Raw genomic sequence first — 19,182 nt, forward strand, 5'->3', positions numbered from 1 at the left:
AGGCAAAAAAAAAAAAGAAAAAAGATTTTGAAATTCATCCTACTCCTGCAGCTCTCCCTTTTCTGTCCTAAGCCTCTCCCACCAGATCCCTCCACCTTGCTCCCAGCCGATGTGGACTGCTTCCCTGGGAGGAGAGCGGGCAGCAGCTTGGGAGACGGTGGCTGTAGATACTAAGATTCGGCCAGTGCAAACCCCACCAGCGCCCGGTGTCACAGCAGGCTAGTGGCCAGTGCCAGGTCCAACCTGTGTAACAGCAGCAACTGAAAGTTTGCTGATCTGGTGGGGAGTCAGGGCTGTGCAGTCTCCCAGAGCTGGGATTTGCACTGGCTGGATTCAGGTTACTGCAGCCACTGACAAGGGGTTTGTCCCCGGAGCTGCTGCCCTCTCTTTGCCTGGTGAGCCGGTCTGTAGCGGCGGAGAATGCGGTGAAAGACACTGTGATTCATGGCTCTAGCTAACATTAGCTACGTAACCGTCGGCATGAAGCTGCAGCTGTAAGTCTTTGGTTTCCGTTAGCAGGAGGCTAAACTATTGCAACATTTTCTCTCCATCTCTGAAATTGAGGTGTTTTGTTTCCTTTCCTTCCTTTTCCTTCCCAGACTCTCTTGTAGACTCTCTTTTTGATAGGTCAGGTTGCTTTGCAGTGTAGGCAGTTGTTGCCAGTGTTGGACTAGCAACTTTTTGCAGGTTTCTTTGCCAATGAATCAGGTTTTTGACCAAAGGAACATGCACGTGCATCTGCATTTGTATAACAGCCGATAGAAATGCCTTCTTTCTGAAAAGACTTGTGATTGGCCAAAGTCTACCATAACAGGCTAGATTTTCTAAACCTTGAAAATAGAGCCAAGAGGAGTTGCACATGTCTGGTGTTCTCTCAGTCCACCTGAATTACAATGTCCTCAAAGTTTATTGTGGGATTTTTGCCCGATGACACCAAAATGAAACTGCCTAGCCCAGCTTTAAGTCAAGATATACTGTAGGTTGCATTTTCCTATTATCACTAGTTACATGTTCTTGGTAATAAAGTTCCTTTATTCACTTTTAGCACCACATCTCTTCCTTTATACTTTGTAAATAAAAAACATAACTATTATTTTTCATAAAGTAGCCATGGACTACCTGCTACTATTAAAATACCACCAGAAAAGGTTAGAAAATGTCTCTTCACTGGAATATTAAAACTGTCTCTTTTGGGGTTCACAAAAGGCCACAGCAGACTGATTGCCTTGTTCATAGTTTAAAACCTTCCCCAGCCTCAAAGTTACTAGGGATGCACAATAATGGATTTTTTGCCGATATCCAATATGCTGATATATAATAACTTTTTTGGCTGATAATCGATACCAATATTGATATATCCACTTTCTTCCCAACCTAATTTTAGTGATCATCAGGTCTCTTCTGTAGTGGAATTAACATCATACAATGCATGCATACTCTTATCATGGTGGGCCACCAGCAGATGGAGACATGAAATACAGTGTTTTTCAATCTATGATATTCATTCATTGTGTAAAATTAGAGAAAACCGCGTTAGCTGATTCAAATAGTTCATTTTAAAGCCAGTATTGGCCAATAATGAAAATGTACTGACATTAGCGACATGTTGGCCGATTCCGATTTTAAAGCCCATTTCGGCCGATACCGATGATGCGCATCCCTAAAAGTTACTCATCCATTTCTCTTGTCTTGCTCATCACTGACGTAAGATGTTGTAGTGTTTGGCTGGGGGTCATAATGTCACACGGCTGAGCTCCTCCCCCCTCCCCAGCCTCCCCTCTCAGCCCTTCAGTGTTCTTGGCTGTGGGTGTGTATGATAACTGGAACTTGCCCTTCCTCAGCATCACCCTCCACCTGAAGATCTCCTGCCCGTCGTCTCCAGCCATGCCTATGGGCCGAGGGATGGCCTGCCCCGTGCCCCAGGTCAAGATTGAGATGGAGTCAGACTACGACTCGGACATCGACCACCACCGCCCTCGAGACATGAGCAGTGAGACCACATTATAAAGCTGAGACTCGACAGAGCAACGCACAACATAGTGTGGGCAAACTACTCGATGCAGCCAGTGCTGACCCACAGACAGTACAAGGTGGCACAGACTGACGGCTGTGAGCACACTGACACCTGAACAGAATGGCTGAAATAGGACAGACCTATCAATGCAGCAGGAGAAGTTTTAAGATGCATCTGCTTTGAAATTGGTGCAGTTTTGACAGATTTTGCTTTGAATTATATATAAAATATTAAATTTATTTCCTTATGATGTAAATGTCCATAATAACAGAGGAAATATTTATCTGTATGTGCTGTATAGGATTATATATTTGATGTGAAAATATTTATCTTTATACATACTAGCTACAGTATATTTTACTATTAATATAATGGGTCCAATTCCAAACTAATCGTGAAACCAGTATGTCAAAAATTATGTGCAATAATTTCACATCAGCCTGTGTCCACAGATTTTGATGTTGAGGCAGGAAATGTGAAAACAAGCAGCATTTTAGTGACAGAACTATTTACCACGTGGTTGTAAAGTCTACTGTGGTCTGTTATATGTTAGCCTTTGCATATTTGTGTTTTGGTGTTTGTTTGTGCCTCTGATCCCAGAGAACCATCTCTCCTTCCCCTGTATCCCTCCTCTTCAACACTCCATACTTGGCACATTAACCTGGAACAAAAAGAAACAACCAAACAGTCCTGATGTTGCTGAAAAGGATCGATTTATTTTGCAAGTTGTGCGTATCGGTTTATATCTGTGTTTTTACTTTCAAAGACTCTGTATGAGACCATCTCCATCTTCCACCGCAACTCTACATGCATATGACAATAACAAGAAATGGACAGGTATAATTCATGTAATTAAAATATTATTATTCCAAAGCATGTGGTTTGTCTTCTGTTGCTTTTCCCCTTAAATCTATAATATAACTGAGTCAGTCAATGTCAGTTGGTCAATAGGAAACAGCAGAATACAGACATCCAAACAAAAATATGATAAAAACAAGCACATTATACTGGCAGTGGCAGATGAACAACTGACTTCTGGACTTTCAAACAAGGACAGAAATCAGTTAACAGTCACTGACAGGCAAAACGTGTCGGAAAAGATGGTGTACCTGAGTGTACCAAAATAATTAATTAAATCTGTCTGGAGCCACAAAATATATTTGAGCCTTATCATAAAGTTTACACAGCCTTATTAAGTCTAAATTAGCTTATCAACATTACTAATAAGTCTAATCAATAACATGTTTTACCATTAGGTGGCTACTCTGCAGTAAATTATTAATGAATCTTTGGTACCTTGCAGCGAAAGTAAACAAATCTGTCTATGCACTATTAAATTCAATATTTCCCTTCAAGACTGTTCCTTCCTGGATTTAGTATCCACAGTTAGCTTTGCTAAGGAGATTGAAGACAAGCCATCGCTCATGATGAAAATTTAGAGAAAAATCGCCAGTCCATTAACATAGCTATGACTCATATTTTAGAACTTTTTTTTAAAATTTGTTTCAGGCCTATAGGTTACACATTTTTACAAGTGGATACTGTAAGAATCACTTAAGGCCAACAGCAATGATAAATGAAAATTAAAATGTTCAAAAATAACCGTGATTCATTTTCATGTAGCCTAGTTTTTGGTCAAAGCCACAGGGAGCCATTGCAGAGGGACTCAAGAGCCGCATGAAGCTCTGGAGCCACAGGTTGCCTACCCCTGCATTAGATAACCAGCACCAAAAATGACTCTCTTAAAGCTACAGTTGTTAACTTTAAATGAAACTTTCATTATATCCTGACAGTCGTACATGAGACAGATAATCTGTCGAAAAAATAATAATCACGATCCTCCTCCTCGTAGTGTGTCTAATGGCTCCAGACGTTGGGCAGTGCTTGGTTTTCGCTCAGCTGTTTGCAACATGGCAGCCAGGTCACAAACTTTCTCAAATTACAACAAAACAGTACACTAAAATATGTTTCTGAGACTTTTAAGAGGTGAAATAGGCAATGCAGTGACAAAATCTTGAGTCATATTTGACCAGTGCTGCCTAGTTCCACTAGTTCGACATAACTGACAGCTGCATTAGAGACTCCTCTGCTCTGATTGGTTGTTTTCATTCATGTGTGGATTCTTACAAATGCCATTAGAAGCACTACGAGGAGGAGGAACATGACATATTTCTCTCACAGATTATCTGTCTCATGTACTACTGTCAGGATATAGTGAGTTTCAGCAAATATGACCAACCACAACCAACTACAGCCTGTGAAGTTTGTTTGGAAACAAAGAGAATGTTTGCCTTCAGTGTTTATCATCCAAACACACTGTGTGTATCATTACAATCTAAGAAATATGTAAAATGCAATATTCTAAATCCTGTTTGCTCAGTTCCTGTCTTCAGCAGTGGCTAAAGAGGTAGAGCTGTCATCTATCAGTTGGAAGGTCAGTGAGTCAATCATTGGCGCTTGCAGTCTACATTTCTAAGTGTCCTTGGGCAAGATACTGAACCTCCATTGTGTGATTGTGTGTGAATGTTTGTCTGATAAGCAGGTGGAACCATTTATGCTCTGAGCTCTAAGACCAGAAAGGTGCTATATAAATGCAGTCCATTGACCATTCTTCCCTGCCTTTGCTGGCACATTGCTCATTACCGCCACCAGCTGTTGGTCAGCAGAAAAGCATGAGACCAGCAGCAGTAACGCATCATTGTCCTTGTGTATGCAAAAGGATCCACTTGTAAAATCATTGTTCTATGGTGTTACTCTTGGTCAAAAACTCCACAGTGTACCTTTAAGTATTCCCACTACTTTTAGTGACTGAATGCGACAGCAATCCCTGGCCTCATGTTACCTGATATTAAAATGATCCCAATTAGTTTCACAAAAACACATCTACAGACTTTGGGTGTTGGAACTGGTAGTCAATAAAGAGAAACTGTCAGAGTGGTTTCCCTTATCTTTAATTCTTTGGCACAAAATACGACAGTACAGTCACACTGTATATAAATATTGGGGCCTGGGCTTCATTGATCTTATTGGACTGATATTTAAGACAATAAAGTCATATATATATATACTTGTTACAAAATGATATACTACACCAAACATCTGAAACACAGAGTTATAGTACCTTTACTATTACTAATAGTATTAATTATAAATATTCATCATTCCAATTTGGAATACAGTCAAAATGTGTCAATACAGTGACCCAGTGTAGTCGTGATTATCTCAACATTCAAACTTTAGAATATCTGTCTGTTGACAGAAAATATATATTGGACAAGCCTAAATCATTTTCAGAATCATTTAATCCTTCAGCAAAATTTTAAATCCTACACACAGTGGCTTTATTAAAGGCTGACAGCAGCATGATACTTCATGTCAACACGCACGAAGTGTTCAGCAGTGGCTCGGAGGTTTTGGTGAACCCGTCAGCAAAGCCCTCCCCTTCCACCAGCGTCGGCCTCCTGTTGCACATGGGGCAAAGTTTGTTGCGTTCCTGTGAGGCTCTCATCCAGATGATGAGGTTCCAGCGCTGGCCGGAGGAGATGGGCAGGGCCCCGTGCATGTGTTGGCCCCGATGGAGAAGCCCCTCGGTCACCCTGTGTTCAACCTCTGAACACTCCGTCTCGCTTAAAGGCACCTGCCGGGGGCAACACAACCACTACCTTTAGACACAATTTAGCGTTTTTGTAGGGAAATGACTTAAAAAATCTGCTGCCATCACAGCTATTATATTCCCAGAAATACATCGTTTACACTGTAAAATCTGAAAAGTTGCTAAAAAAAATCTAGAAAGTGACATGAAAAAGGTAAATAACTATAACTTTAAGCTTAAGTTTTGTTAACATTATAAAAAAAAAGTTAAAGTAAGATCAACATGTCAAATTTTACAGTGTAGTTTGTTCAGTATTTCTAATCTGCCAGAGAAGCTGTTTCATCAGCAGACTTTCTTATCTTAGAAATTATGTTACGTTCACTACCGAAGGGGAATTTTTGGAGCAAAAGTAATAATATCATTAGCCGTAAGTAAAAAATAACTGGATTGAAAGGTCACACTTCTTGTCTCTAAGATGAAAATAGTCATGAATAAATTAACATGAATCATTTCTCAGAGGTATGTCCTCTCTGATAAAAAACAAAAGATAGCTTTTTTTCTGCAGGCCATTCCTGCAGGTACACTGACCAATAATTGGTGAAATAGAAATTAAGGATTTATAATGCACAAATAGACATTTAGAAAAAAATCTTCAGCATCATAATAAAATCTTACCTGCAGGAAAATCTTTTTGGAACTTGCCATTAGATAACATAGATCTGACACAAGCAATGTTGTATTTAAAAAATAAAAGAAAAAATATTTAAATAATACTGTGAGTGTGATAGTATTATAAGCATTATCTTCACCTGTCTCATATCACCAAAATACAGGTTGCCCTCTGTGAAGTCCTTGCCCAGGGAAACATTAAGGGTGACTTCTGCGTTGTCGTAGTGGTAGCTCAGGTCCAAGTCCTCATTCATGTCATATTTAACAACAAAGGCCTTGTGGCTGTCCAGGCAGCGCCCCCCACAGTCCGGGTACAGCAGGGAGGTGAGCGGATGCAAGTAGAGCTCACGGAGGGGCGTGATGAAGCCCTCGTCAAAGCCCAATTCATTCAGGAGGATCTGGAAGAAAGAGAAAATGAGAAGAACATCATGAATAAAAGAACTCAACCCTCATGTTTGATTCCCTGCCCTTATGACTATAAAGCTCTTTCATGGCTTTGACATTTTATATTTTCCTAAGTACGGGTTTTAGCTGAAGGCTTCGATCTTGGCTAAAAAATATATCATGCACTGAATTTTTAAAGACATGCAGTATATGCACGTTACTGTAAAATGAGCCTTACTTTCTCAGAGAATCCATCAAAGTCCCTGCATATACCTGCCTGGAATACAACTCTCACATATTTCAGAGTTCTACATATTTCATGACTGAGGAGCACAGTAGGCAGAGGATCCAAATGTCACGGCACAATAAAGATGAAATATGAATGAGGGGTGATTAAATGGCACTTTAAAGGGTTTCAGCCTGTAGGAGCGCATACATTACCCCATAATGGTTCATGGTGTTGGGTCTTCCTTTAGGGGCGGAGGACTGCTCAAAGTGCTCCAGCTCCTCCATCAGCTCCTCACAGAAGCTCTTCTCAAACACAGAAAAGCGATAAACCCTCGCAGCTTCAATAGAAAGATGGGAATCAGTGCAGCATTTTAATACATCAATATAGTGTTATGTAACTGTGATAATATGGTACAATCAATCTAAACCAACGAAAGCATGGTAGAAGTTACTTTCATCTTGGTCACAAAGAAGTTCCTCAGTCGTGCCTTTTACGAAGAAATTTTCATGACTCATAATTCAAAGTTTAGGACCATTCTCAAGACCATATCTTAGAGATATTATATATAACTGCCCTGTGCTCTAACTCCGTGTTTCTCAAATGGAGGAATGGGTACTAGGGGTACTTTAAAGTACTTCAGTGAGTGCATAATTTAGAGGGTAACTAAACCACCACTTTTTGTCAGCTTAAAACCAATGAATACAGGTAGTTAGCAGTGTTGTTGATGGATTCAGGTCCAAATCTAGACATTTTTATGCAAAATACTGGAATTTTATTATAAATATGCATCAATAGTGACTGCCCTCTACTGGTTGAACCCAACTATAGCAACTGAATTTTGCTATTGGCTGATCTGGTGGCAGGTGACGTGTCCATAGCTGCCTCTCCTGCAGCAAAACAGAGTAACTGTGACTGTCTTTTGTTTTGTATTCTTGGGTAGAGGATATGGATGTATGATGAGAAGTGGATACGGTATTGGAGGCGGGGCCTTGTTTATTCCTATGAAAGTTGCTCAGTGGCGCATGAAGCCAAAAAATTCAACTTCCTGGGTATAAAATTATCCAGATCTCCTGCATTGTTTGCATCATTTGGCACATAGAGCAAGTGCACCAGAGAGTTCTGTTGGCCGAGTGACTTCCTGTTTAGCCCTTCACTAACTTTAATAGTGATAAAATTATTGAATCGTGCGGATCTTCTAGACTTCAGAAATGTTATCGGATCAAAAGGATTAAATCCTGATACAGGGCTCTAGACTATGACCAAAATAGATGCATATGTGAACGTTTTTTTAACGAGTGTGTGAGTTACATTTTCATGTGGTCACATTTACACACCTCTTACTCGAACAATGAGAGGAACTGAAAGAACTTTGCAGCTCACCTGCCTCTTCCTCCAAAAAGTCTCCCAGACCTTCTTCACTGATATCACTGCCTCGACAATACTCAACAATCTGCTTGAACTTCGGTGCGAGGTAGGACTCCTGAGAAGAGGTGGTGTGCGAGTGAGCCTTAGCGAGGTGTTAATGACACATTATTAATGACATGATGAGCAGTGGCTGATGCAGAATGTACCTGCAGATGGTAGACATGAGGATGGAGAGGCTGGTACACGTCTTTTATAGCAGCTGCTCTCTCAGCAGATGTCACACCTAGACGCCTTCGCCTGTCCACTTCCTGTGAAATCTAAAGGGAGCAGTCATGCAGTTAGGCTACAGTGTAATGTGAGTGCAGAGAAAAATGCCTATCGAGATTTTCTGGATTCCAAGGTGAAGTCTTTAATTATGACCAATATACATACTGATCAAGACATTCTACACTTCAAAACTACATTTGTCAGTGCTCTATGGTGGACAAAGTGTATAATGGACCTCACACCTAGTTTGACATTACAGTACTAAGATATCTTGTTACTTATCAGCCAGCATACACAATACCGATATACAGTATCAGTCGATATATCAATATCAGCTGCCAATTTATCAGTCTATCGATCAAATGTCTTGTTCTACACTGCTCAAAAAAATTAAGGGAACATGTAAATCACACATCAGATCTTGATAAACAAATTATTCAAGTTGAAAATCTTTACTGACATACATTGTATAATTTGTTGAGAACAAATTGACATAACAGTCAGTGGAAACCAAAATCATCAACCCACTGAGGGCTGGATTCAAAATCACACTTAAAAAACAAATTAAAAAATTTAAATCACAGGCTGATCCAACTTCTGTGAATTTTATCACACTAACTCATAATGTGACTCAGTGTGTATGGCCCCAGCGTGCCTGTATGCAGTCCTGGACATGGACATCTGGACATGCTCCTGATGAGTCAGCGGATGGTTTCCTGAGAGGTCTCCTCCCAGACCTGGATCAGGGCATCAGTGAGCTCCTGGACAGCCTGTGGCGGTACATGGCGGCGTTGGATGCATGATACATAACATCCCATAGGTGCTCAGTCAGATCTAGGTCAGGGGAACAGGAGGGCCAGTTAATGGCATCAATGCCTTTGTCATCCAGGAACTGCCTACATACTCTGGCCACATGAGGCCGGACATCGTCCTGCACCAGGAGGAACCCAGGGCCCACTGCACCAGCGTAAGATCTGACAATCACTCTGAGGATTTCATCGCGGTACCTAACTGCAGTCAGGATACTGTTGGCTCTGACATGGAGGTCTGTGCGATCCTCCAAGGATATGCCTCCCCAGACCATCACTGACCCACCACCAAACTGGTCATGCTGGATGATGCTACAGGCAGCAAAATGTTAACCACTGCATCTCCAAACTCTTTCATGTGTGTCAGGTGTGCTCAGTATGAACCTGCTCTTATCTGTGAAGAGAAAGAGGCACCAGTGGCAGACCTGCCAATTCTGGTACTCTCTAGTGAATACCAATCCAGCTGCACGGTGCTGGGCTGTGAGCACAGGTCCTACTAGAACAGTGGTCCCCAACTGGTCCAGCCATGGGGTACAGATTTTTCCTTAGTCATTAGTTCAATGTCCACACAGTTTAATACATTCAGCATCCTACTTTTGTTTGGCCAAGTCATTGAGCTAGTTTGCTGTCTCTGTCAAGTATCTCTCCGATAGTCATTTATTCTACAGCAGGAAAAGGCACTTCAAAATGAAAGCTCTGCCAGAAATTCACTGTACTTCAACATAAAGTGTGGTTTTTTTTTTTTTTTTTTTTTTTTACAAATTTGACAAGTTCTAGAGTCACTTGCGGTCCATTTAGAATGGACCCGCGACCCACTAGTTGGGAACCACTGCACTAGAGGACGTTGGGCCCTATGCAACCCTCATGAAGTCTGTTTCTGACAGTTTGGTCAGAAACATGCACACCAGTAGCCTGCTGGAGGTCATTTTGTAGGGCTCTGGCAGTGCTCATCCTGTTCCCCCTCAGACAAAGGAGCAGATACTAGTCCTGCTGCTGGATTGATGCCCTTCTATGGCCCTGTCCAGCTCTCCTTGTGTAACAGCCAGTCTCCTGGTATCTCCTCCATGCTCTTGAGACAGTGCTGGGACACACAGCAAACCATCTTGCAACCACACATAATGGATGTGTCATCCTGGAGGAGCTGGACTACCTGTGCAGTCTGACTGGGCTGCAGGTACCACCTCATGCTACCAGTAGTGAAGAGGACACTAGCAGAGCACAAAACTAGAGAAGAATCAGTCAGGAAGGATAAGGAGAGAGTAACTGTCTGTGGACACCAGATGTAAAAACCATTCCCTTTTTGGAGGTTGTCTTGTTTTTGCCTCTCCATTGCACCTGTTGTCGCTTTCATTTGCACCAAAGCAGGTGAAACTGATTCACTATCACTTGTACTTCCTGAATGGTCAGATTAATTCCCTGTTTAACCGACTTGGTGTTATACTGTGATGATTAAGTGTTGCCTTAATATTTTTAAGCAGTGTTTCAGAACAACACTGTACAACACGAAAATTACATCTAACAGGTTAACAGAAGATTAAGAAAACCAACAAATATTCACTTTAGAAGAAAATAAAAGTAGTGATAAATTGGATGCATTTTACTTAAGAAAATTCAAGTGACAAAATTGTTTAAGCACACACAGCTCAAACACATGACCACTTACTTTCTTACCTTGTTGAACACATCCTCAAACTGTTGATCCGTCACGCAGCCAAGCCTCATAAGCAGCTGCGCAGCAATAATAAACATACAATAAACAGTTATTAGAAGAGTGTAATAACCGGGTATGTCACTCCAAATTATATTTTTGTTTTAAAAAATGTATCTGACTTCCACTTACTGTTTGATAATCCTGTCTGAACTGCTGCTCGGATAAGAAGCTGACATGGAGCTTGTAGTCCTTCAGGTAAATATTATCAGTGGTGAAACAGTTACAAAAGTAAAAGTGAAGATTTTTGTCTTCCTCGTTTGTCATTATTGCATAAAATATACAGAAAAACGTAGTGTAATAACACCAATAACTGACAAGCTGCACGGCTACTTCTGTGCTAACAAACAACAACAAACATTACACTTCCGGTTCGAAGACGTCAAAATAAGAGCGTCATTTCCACAACTACACCCGTCAAATTAAAATTTAAATGTATTTGATTTAATAAATACCAATTTAAAATCAAATGTATATTCCCTATAAAGTATTTGAAGGCAATGAATGTACGCGCCTAAAACATATTTGAACTTTTGTTACTTATGCGTTGGTACCAATAGTATCTTGCTGACAGTTGTAGTTACGCATCGTGACCACTAGAGGTCAGAAACGCACTATACACGATTGCATGGACAATCATGTAGTCCTCCCTAAAATCGACCCCTATGCTTTAAATCATTGATGGACCCGTCAAGGAAGACTAAAGCGTTTTTAGAAGTACTTTACCAAAGAAGTCAGTCTATTACAAGGTAAAATAAACAAACAAACAAAAAAGATTGTAATTTCCCTTTAATTTTTTGGGCTGGTAGGAAGTACCATCTGTTGTACAGATGGGGGCGCTAATGCAAAACAAAAGAAAAAAAGTGAAGGCAGCTGCATAAATGCAACAGTAGAAGAAGAGAAAGAATACAAGCACAAGCTTTGTATCTTCGGCTGATGTGATTTTGTTGTGGATTATCTGTCTTCGTTAGCATTAGCTAGCAGTGCTGCCAAATATGCCGACTGGCAGCCGGCATATTTTGGTTTTCTGAGGTGTATAAACGCTCTCTATTGTCCTCATTTGTAAAGTCTAAGCGGACATGTTAAGCGTGGAGTCATTGCAAGTAGCTGAGGAGGAGGTGGTTGAATCCAGCTCCAACAAACTCGGTGACATTTACACTTTTGTGGCTAAAGGCTGCTTTCCTCAGACGATCAATCCTTTACGGAAGAAGAACCTCAAAAGATACGCACAGAAATTTATCATTGATGGTAAGGGCTATTTTAAAACCTGAATTTAACAATGGAAAAACCACTGAAACAATACATTGCTTACATCTAGCTCCAGTGAATGTCTGGTGGCATTACGAACCTTCATTCAAAAAGCATCCAATTTAAAGTCGCCTTGCATGTGTGAAGTGTGTGCTCTGTAGGACATAATGTAAGATATTTTATGAATCTGTAGGAGCCTGTAGATAATTCGGCTGACTATATTAGTTATTTACTATTACCAGAACTATATATCAGGTAAATTAAATCCCAACTTAAAAAGCTGGCTCTTGTGGTTAAATTATCTACTACTACTCAACTACTAATTAAAGTCTACATTTTCAGGAGATAAGTGTTGTTTGTAAAATAGAGTGTATGTCAAGGCTGAGAGGTTGACCTCAACTGCTGTCAGTTCCAAGTTATGTTTTATTTCTATGTCTGCCCTTCAAGATAAGCAAGACAACATTAAATACTTATATTTTTGAATGAGGTATGGTTTGACGTTCTCTCCATACACCACAAGCATTCTCAAGGGGCATTCAGGAACCTCTTATTGTCACAATACAAAAAGTATGATACAACTTGTCCAACTCTTTATTTGTATTTGCATTCAAGAGGGTAAGTTGTACTATGTGGGACCCAAGAAAGACGAGAAGAGGGAGGTGGTGATCGAGGCTGAAAGGAAGAGGCAGATTTTTCTAGACTGCCATTTCAATGACATCGGTCATCACCTGGGCCAAAAGAAGACTGTCCACAGGATCCAGAGCAAGTACTACTGGCTGGGGATCATCAAGGACGTTGTGGATTGGGTACATAAATTTTATGTTTTAAGTGTGTAGCTATCATCACTGGGCTATAATGATATTAATGTTTAACTGGTATATACTGCTAATAATGTTTAACCTTTATGATAATGTTTACTGTTTAAGATAAAAGTATGTGAGACCTGTCAGCTCACAGAGAGGAATAAAAACCTGGCGAGGACAGTCCGGCCTATAAAAGTGGAAGCACCTTGGGATATTGTTGGGATTGACCTAATAGGTATTTGCTTCACTTAATTTCTTCAGATGGTATTTTTCTGCTGTATATTTTTTTTCCCACACATTTAAACCCCTTGGCTGTCTTTCCCCTTCTCTTCACCAGGGCCTTTCCCAGAGACACAGCAAGGCAACACCAATGTTATAGTCCTCATTGATTACTTCAGTAAATGGCCAGAAGCTTTTCCAGTGCAAAAGACAGATGCTCTCTCTGTTGCAAGATGTATTTCCAAATGCATATACAGGTAAAAATATTTCATAAAGTCATTGATAGTCATACTGAGGTTGAAACAAGGGTTTTACCACATTCTGTTTAGGTGTAATTTTCCAGTATGAGTTATTTTATGCCCTACATGATACCAGTTTTTATGTCATCCAAATCCAAATTATTTAGATAATTAGTTATTGAATAAATGGTCACTAATGGGATGCTGGCATTTACTTCTGACCTTTTCTGATTTCCCACAAAATTCATACATATTTTTCACCCTTAAACTGAACTTGTTCTGTTCTCCGTTCAATTAGGTTTGGTGCCCCTAAAACGATAGTATGTACGCAGAATGCTGACTTCTGTGATGAGGTAAGATGTGAGTCACAAAGTAAATTAAAATGAACAGATCAAGAAAAGTAGAAGATGTTGTCATGGGACAGTTTTATCAGTCCCTGTACTCGTGTGTTCTAGGTGACAAAACTGCTGTGCGACAGGTGGAGCATCATGCAGAAGGTGTCTCCTCTGGATCAGCCTCAGCTCAACCCGCTTCACGACTGCACGAGTCCTTTGCTGAAGGAAGCCATAGTGCAGATGGTAACGGAGAAGCAGGCCGAATGGGACGACTTCCTGGACCCTGTGCTGTTCCTGTTCAGGACATCCACCAACCCTACGACCAAGTTCAGCCCTTACTCCCTCATGTTCAGCAGGAAAGCTAATTTACCAAATGAGGTACGACTCCATTGTCAAGAACAAAATCTAGTAGTGTAGTTTGTATGTGTTTGTTAATATTGCTCCCTTTCTGCAGACTACTTTGAGCCTACTGAATTATGAGGACCAGGAGCAGGATATGTATTCCACAAAGGAGAAGGCCTCAACGTATATAACCATAATGCAGGAGCAGCAGAACTCTGTGAAGCAGCTGGTAAAGACTTTCTCTTGCACTATCACCATGCATGCTGGTTCTTTCTTTCTTTGTCTGATTGTCACATGCACATCAGACACTGCTTTGTGGGTTCTGACAAAAGTTCAGAAAAGGTTATTCTTATTGCTGCGTCTTTAAAGGTCCCATGAAAGGGTGTCGATACTTTCTCTGTGTGACATATATCAGTTTCTCTTTAGGGGAGGGGAGGGGTTGCTGTTAAGTGTAAACAAATAGGATATTAATGATGGTGAGAATGGCAGTTTTATTTGATAGGACAGGTAAAAAGGAGGGTTTTTAATTTTTTTATTGTTTTTTAGCACTTTGATTTTTTAGTTACACAGCATGGGGTCACCCTTGAAGATGCGCAGTTTGAAGGGACATTTAAATGCATTAATTCATGGAATAAAGCTGCATTAAATGACTTTATCAATATTACTTTGGCAATTTGGGGGCAGCAGAATAAGCTGAAGAATGGTGACATATTTCATCTTATAACATTAGGCTAGTGCAATGTTAGGGTTTTACAGTATTTACTGTATAAAATACAGACGTTCCTCTTCCTATTAAACTGATACAGATATGTGGTATTGAGGTGATGTATTATAGTTCAGCACCAGAGGTCAGTCTTTACACATGGAACAGGAGACTGAGCTGAGAAGGTTGATGACTATGAGTGATGGATTTTACTGTTTCATGTTCGCTGTCTTAGAATTTTTTTTAATGTTGCTGCTTGAAAATCCAACATTTACGTATTTTGCTGCTTCACAATAAAAGTTTTTACATATCAAAATTGAGGGGGACTTTTATTGTGAAGAATCTGTAGGAAATGTGTTCCTGTGTTTATCACTGAATTAGTGGAACTTTGCTAGCAGTTTTTTTTTCATTAAAGACTAGTCTAATCATATGGCAGGGAGGAAGAGTAAATTCAGAAACCACCAGAGTGAGATGTTGGATGAAGAGCTGCAGACAACAGTTTCTCACTGCACCTCTGCAAACAGCTCACCTCCAACAGGTAAACTTGTTTCATCTGCCCTGCTGTGGAAAAACACATGCAGCAAAAATAACAGGGGACTTTAGCCATGGATCAGCCTGCTGCTAAACGTTATCACTTAAGACAAGTCGTCATCAGTTAAAGATACACCGTCAAGCAGGTACCTCTGCTGTAATGGAAATGCAAATCCCTGCCATGCTCGCCCAAACCAAACCACACCAAAGCAAACCAAGCCACACCAGCCCATGATTGTCAAAAAGGGGTATAATTCCCCTTGTAGACACGCTGCTTGTAGGTCAGACAATGTCATACATGCTACAATGACTTCTATCACCAGTAGCTCAGCTTGTACATTTTTAAATTTAATTAATTTATTTTTTTCACACAAATACCATATACCCCATGAAATGTCAGGAAGGCATGAAAAAACTGATGCCAGCGAAGCCTAGCTAACATGTTAGCAAACAGACTATAGCATTAAGGTTACAATAAATCCAATGCACAATGCATTTGTGTTTCTGGCCACCTGACAAATGTAAATCCAATTTTCACTAATGTTGCCTGTCTGATGTTTGGTACAGGGCGGGAGGTATACAGTTTGTTTATCAAAGCTTTGTTGCTGAAATCAGTTGTTGAAGTGACAGGAAACCAAAACATGAAGCTAAAAGGAGCAAAAAAAGAAAAAGCTCCATAGAACTGAAGGGGTCTGCAGTGTTTGGTAATAATTTTTTACAGGTTTGTCACTCTTAGCACCACATTTCACATTACACATATTCATTTGATTTATTGACAATATAAAGAAATTATTTAGTGCAGCTTTAAAATGTTTTTTTTTTCCCACTGATTAGCCACAGCTGAAGAGTGATCAGCCATTACAAAGAGCTATCAGGGTTGAATTTTTTTTTTTTAAAAATGTCCCTACATAGCCTCTGGTTCCTAGTTGGCCCAAGGGGTTCCTGCCTCATATATGAGAAACTACTAGTTTTGTGTTGGGTTGTGTATGTTTCTTTTATGTCCCCCAGACATGGTACTGGACATTTATCTCGACATGTTGGACACAATGTTGTCAGGGTGATATATATGCACCATTCTTGTGAACACAGTTGTGTAGTAGAGTACAGAAATGTGATTCTTACACCCCTGTTTCCTGTAATAGAAACTCTATTAATTATTTAAGACACAAAGTTAAAACCAGCGTTATCCATGTGCTGTGCAACAACAAACTTGTTGACAGAAATATTTAGAAATACACATATTTATGGGCTTCATTAGTAAACACATGAACATAACTGGCTGTGTGTTTTATATTTGTTGTGTCATTTTTTTCTTTAAGTCCTCTCTTTTTTGTGTCTGAATGTGTGTGTTCCACTTTCAGGTGATCGCCAATATGAATGCAGCCTACAAACAAGAGAAGAAGAAGAACGCCAAACGCAGGACACATAACATGCCCTCGATGACCTTTAAAATGGCAGATCCTCTGTTCGGTGCAGGGGACTCCCCCTCCCCAAAAAAACTAAAAGACAGTTTGTATTTATCTTTTCCTGTTGAGACAGTGCTGGCCACTGAGCAAAGCAGCTCAGAGGACATGAAGACTGAGTTAGAGTATCACTTGGCTGACTCTGATGTCCACTGAGGAGGACTGTTTGGAAGAGATGGATCAGTGGAGCAGGACTACATGTTGTCATGAGCCTCCATCTAACGAAACGAGTGTGATGATTAGTGTTACTAATGCTAATGCTGGTTGAACACAATCTTGGTTGGTATTTCACTCGTAGATGAATCTGGCATTTAGAAAAAGAATCCACTGGCCAAAGTAATGGCAGTAAACTTTGACCCACATGAATTATTGAGCTTTTTGTTCTGTTTCCCTTTAAAAAACAACCAAAACATTTCCCTTGAAATGATATTAACTTATTCTTTTTTTCCACTGTGTCAAGCAATAGATTTTTAAACAACAGTGCTTAAAATTAAAGGTATTGTTTCATTTGTGTGACCTTGGTGTAATGTCATTACCTGATGGGAAGTCTGATATTGCTTAAAGGCACTGATTAGTGTTAGTAAGTGGAATCTCTTGCTTGTGAGAGAAGGTCATAGCACACATAAAGAGGCTAGCTCCCTCTGTTGTTAGGTATGGTCTTGTATGCCTAAAATTAGCCAGGTTGAATTTAATAGTTCCGCCCACCCTTTTAACATGCTCTTTAAACAACAGATTTGAATCAAGGATTATTTCAAGATATTTAAAGTAAGATATCCCTTTGACCTTTTTTTACTTTAACAAAAACATTGGGTTGGTGAGTGGGTTTCTGTGTGAAAACACAGTTTTGTTTATCTCCAGGTGTAAATATGAACTGCTTAATCAATCAGATAGTTTGTTTTTAGCATACACATGAAGAACTGTGTCATCTTCATATATTTGTTGATAGATGGGTAGAGTAAAAGCAGGTTGTTAATGTACAAGCTGAACACAGTAGGGCCCAGTATTGATCCTTGAGGAACACCAATGTTACAGTTAAGGTATGTTGACTAAGTATTGCCAATACATACACTAATAATTTTAAACGAATGCTTTGTAATGCAGACCACCATAGGTCAGCTACGTATTACTACTACTACTACTACTAATAAAAAAAATAATAAAATATAATAGAAAACATGCTGGGAAGAGAAGTTGAAAACATTAGATACAGAATTACACTTTCAATATATAAACCTGAGGTTCCCAATCTTAGGGGTGATATCAAGTTATTCTGTAGGGTATAAAGACCCACTCAGTGGGGAGAGAGGTACAGAGATCCTTTTTTGAGTTAAAACACACACACACAAACATGCTACAGAGAAATATTCCATTTCAAGTGAAAATCCATCATAAAGTAAAATAAAAAGCATCATCACCAAAATGTACATAAAGTGACCAAAAACAAAAAAACAATTGAAAACAGCGACCTGCTACTGCTGAAAACATGTTGACGGGTGCAGTGAGAGTGACCCAAATGGTAAAGTTGAGGGCCATGAAACCACTTGTGTTGTACTTATTAAAAACATCTTAAGAGGCTGTTTTGAGAGGGGAGGGGGTATTGCAAAAACGGGCAGGTATGTCAAACAAATTTTTAAGCACCATGGATGGACTTAGGCTTTTTATTTTGGCTTAGGGGAGGGGGAATAATGATTTAAATGGTTGTATTTTCTATTTCCCTGCTGGTTTTGAGAGAAAACATGCTTTCTAAATCCAGAAGGTGAGTTTTCTTTTAAAATCACCAAAATTACATCATTCATCATAGCCAGTAAGTGTTTAAACAGAAATTGTTGGATTTTAAAATTTTGGTCCATGGACGCATCATGTGCAACGCACACTTCGTCAGAAAAAAAAGGTAACAAAATCTGAGCTAAAAATAGTGATAGTTCATCAAAATGACTGTATTATATGGGTCTCATTTAAAAATTGGCCAAGAATAACCCGATTACACTAACTAGGCAGCACGACAAGAGTGAAAAATCAAGGCTTTTTTCAAATCCAGGATTTCATCTTTAACTTTTAACATTACATTTTCAAACATCAGAGGGTAAGTTTTTAAAAATCTGAAACAGTTTATGGTGGAGGGAGGGTCATGCATTTTTGTCAGTCACTTGGGGAGGCTCAAGGAAAAACATTTGTAGCTTCAGGGAGGGTCAAAATAATAATAATAATAATAATAAAATGAAGTCACACTCAGCCACCACCCTTCTCTGGTAAGTGCAGACC

General features: G+C 39.8%; 3 protein-coding genes across 3 annotated transcripts in view; 2 read left to right on the forward strand and 1 right to left on the reverse strand.

Moving 5' to 3' along the window:
- slc4a5a (solute carrier family 4 member 5a) overlaps positions 1 to 2,887 on the forward strand; it is a 46,491-nt gene extending 43,604 nt beyond the window's left edge. The window contains exon 26 of the mRNA XM_033620176.2: positions 1,842 to 2,887. Within this exon, the coding sequence (XP_033476067.1) occupies positions 1,842 to 2,007 (166 nt within the window). The 3' untranslated portion in view covers positions 2,008 to 2,887. The remainder of the gene's footprint in view (positions 1 to 1,841) is intronic.
- A 2,054-nt stretch (positions 2,888 to 4,941) lies between these two features.
- Positions 4,942 to 11,399, reverse strand: ogfod2 (2-oxoglutarate and iron-dependent oxygenase domain containing 2). The gene is made up of 7 exons (XM_033618727.2): positions 11,170 to 11,399; positions 11,001 to 11,057; positions 8,460 to 8,570; positions 8,269 to 8,368; positions 7,101 to 7,225; positions 6,416 to 6,673; positions 4,942 to 5,651 (listed from the first exon to the last, which is right to left on the reverse strand). The coding sequence occupies exons 1-7, from the start codon at positions 11,302 to 11,304 to the stop codon at positions 5,385 to 5,387; spliced, it is 1,053 nt and encodes a 350-aa protein (XP_033474618.1). The 5' UTR covers positions 11,305 to 11,399; the 3' UTR covers positions 4,942 to 5,384.
- A 567-nt stretch (positions 11,400 to 11,966) lies between these two features.
- Positions 11,967 to 17,434, forward strand: LOC117252060 (gypsy retrotransposon integrase-like protein 1). Its single transcript, XM_033618726.2, has 8 exons — positions 11,967 to 12,285; positions 12,898 to 13,091; positions 13,212 to 13,323; positions 13,426 to 13,564; positions 13,845 to 13,899; positions 14,002 to 14,259; positions 14,336 to 14,452; positions 16,819 to 17,434. Exons 1-8 carry the CDS (start codon positions 12,117 to 12,119, stop codon positions 17,074 to 17,076), a joined length of 1,302 nt encoding a protein of 433 aa, XP_033474617.1. The 5' UTR covers positions 11,967 to 12,116; the 3' UTR covers positions 17,077 to 17,434.
- Positions 17,435 to 19,182: the final 1,748 nt, after the last annotated feature.

The sequence above is a fragment of the Epinephelus lanceolatus genome, chromosome 9, assembly GCF_041903045.1.
Source record: "Epinephelus lanceolatus isolate andai-2023 chromosome 9, ASM4190304v1, whole genome shotgun sequence".
In the NCBI taxonomy this organism is placed as follows: domain Eukaryota; kingdom Metazoa; phylum Chordata; class Actinopteri; order Perciformes; family Serranidae; genus Epinephelus; species Epinephelus lanceolatus.